The sequence below is a fragment of the Phoxinus phoxinus genome (assembly GCF_949152265.1).
Source record: "Phoxinus phoxinus genome assembly, chromosome: 24".
NCBI classification, from domain to species: domain Eukaryota; kingdom Metazoa; phylum Chordata; class Actinopteri; order Cypriniformes; family Leuciscidae; genus Phoxinus; species Phoxinus phoxinus.
Window position 1 is genome coordinate 25,961,320 of NC_136899.1, and position 2,500 is coordinate 25,963,819.

At 40.9% G+C, this 2,500-nt stretch overlaps 1 protein-coding gene across 1 annotated transcript in view; it reads right to left on the reverse strand.

Moving 5' to 3' along the window:
• Nucleotides 1-2,500, reverse strand: part of piezo2a (piezo-type mechanosensitive ion channel component 2a) — a gene marked incomplete at its 3' end in the record, with an annotated part of 196,524 nt that overhangs the window by 88,929 nt on the left and 105,095 nt on the right. Inside the window, exon 9 of the mRNA XM_079601115.1 lies at nucleotides 1,311-1,430. Within this exon, the coding sequence (XP_079457241.1) occupies nucleotides 1,311-1,430 (120 nt within the window). The remainder of the gene's footprint in view (nucleotides 1-1,310; nucleotides 1,431-2,500) is intronic.

Sequence of the window (2,500 nt, forward strand, 5' to 3'; positions counted from 1 at the left end):
TATAGACTCATTACATGCAAAGTGAGATATTTCAAGCCTTTATTTGTTATAATTGTGATGATTATGGCTTACAGCTTATGAAAACGTTTCACAATATTCTAATTTTGAATTTGGGGTTTTTATAAGCTGTAAGCCATAATCATCACAATTATAACAAATAAAGGCTTGAAATATCTCACTTTGCATGCATTGGGTCTCATTCATGAAACACGAGCAGAACGAATGTTTGTGTAAATCGTGTGTAAAGTGGTTCTGGCGTAAATTTTCGGATTCATTCAAATGTTCGTATTTTCCAAATGTTAGTTGGTACGAAAGAAATCTGCACCTGCTCCCAGCCACGCGTAAATATGCGTTTAACATCGTTTAATAAGGCTGCATATTAATTCACCTTAATCGGGTTCATATTTACACAGCATTTTGAAAAAATATGATATATAGTAATTACATACGGTTTTTCTTTTTACTTTTATTATGAGAGATAGCATCTGCAAACGGAACACTTTAATCACATAATTAATTCAATAGGGCTGGGCTATATTTTTTCGAAGTGAACTAATTCGTTTTTTGCAGTCGAGCTTCATGTCGAACCGTTTTCTCTTCACTTCTGGGACTGTTCGATTAACAGATGAAACTCCAGTAACTGTAATATCTGCCAAGCTTCCCTTTTTTAGGACCTGATACGCCACTATGTACGCTTTTGAATGAACTTCTGATAATAAAATATTATCTGATAATGAGAAATTTTTCTTTTTCATTCGCTTTTGAGAAGACATGTTGAAATCCTTCGTTTGGTGTCATAATATGATGCCCATATATAGCTGTCAGTCGGATTTAATGGGCGGGGTTTATGGTAATTGAGAAAGAGCGTGCACGCGCGTCCCATTTACGACTGATTGGAATTCATTAACACACACACACACACACACACACGTTTCACTATCACATCTGACGTTTACGAAATATTTGTGAATCAGGAGAAGAGTTTTCGGGAAGGTCTCTTTACGCGCAGATCACTCACATATTTACTCGTATATTTACGAATGTTTCATGAATGAGACACACTGAGTCTATATAATATATTAGTTTCACCTTTTAAGCTGAATTACTGAGATAAATGAACTTTTGCACCATATTCTCATTGTTCGAGTTGCACATGTACATCACACTTTAAAAACAACTCACAGCAAGAATATGTGGTGTGCACGAGTTTGCTACACAGACAAGCATTTTAAATGGTGGGAGATTGTAATAGTACAGGTGAACATGAGTGATGTGGAGTGATGGTCGAGTGTTTGAGTGTGAGACTGTACGTTTCTCTCGTCTGTGCGGTAGTGTGCCGTCCTCCACAGCTGCCGTCTCCTGTCTGCGGTGTACACGGCATCACTGCTGTCAGGAGACCCGGCGTCCTCTCCTCCCGCGGCCGCTTTCCCCTGCAGACGATCATCACAATCATAAGTGTGCCGCATATACAGTCAAACACACATGTATTCAGACTCCTTCAACACTTCTCACATCATTACAGTTTATTCACTATAGTTTAGACAATGACAAGAACTCAGTTGATATCTGACAGGTTTTGTCCATCTTCTGTTAGACTGTCTCACACACACAACACACACACACACACACACACACACACACACACACACACACACACACACATTAGCAGTTACAGACACACACTTCAGAGAACATGATCAGCTCAGAGTGTCCGGATCAGTTCTGGTCCCACATGTGTATAAATGTCACTGGTAGTCTCTGTATGAAGAGATATTGGGTATAATATTTCACAGTTTACTTTATTTTGCTCTCCTCACTTACATAATGAACTATAGTGTCCTGCACACACTAGTGAATTATATCAAAAATGATATCTGGTGTCTGAATAATTTTGTATTTTGACTGTACATGTTGATGAGTTTTCCTTTTAGAGGGCACCTATTATGCAAAATTCACTTTTACATGGTGTTTGAACATAAATGTGTGTTTGCAGTGTGTGTACACAACCACCCTATAATGATAAAAATCCAACCAGTGTTTTTTTTTTAAATCCCCATAAATCATAAGCACTGTTTCAGAACGAGCTGTTCTCAGAATCAATGAAATGTGACGTAGAATTGCACAAGCCCCGCCCACGACTGTTGATTGACACTGCAGTTTGAGCATAGACCCGCCCTGAGTGAGCTGGACACAAGCCCCGCCCACGACTGTTGATTGACACTGCAGTTTGAGCATAGACCCGCCCTGAGTGAGCTGGACACAAGCCCCGCCCACGACTGTTGATTGACACTGCAGTTTGAGCATAGACCCGCCCTGAGTGAGCTGGACACAAGCCCCGCCCACGACTGTTGATTGACACTGCAGTTTGAGCATAGACCCGCTCTGAGTGATCTGGACACAAGCCCCGCCCACGACTGTTGATTGACACTGCAGTTTGAGCATAGACCCGCCCTGAGTGAGCTGGACACAAGCCCCGCCCACGACTGTTGATTGACACTGC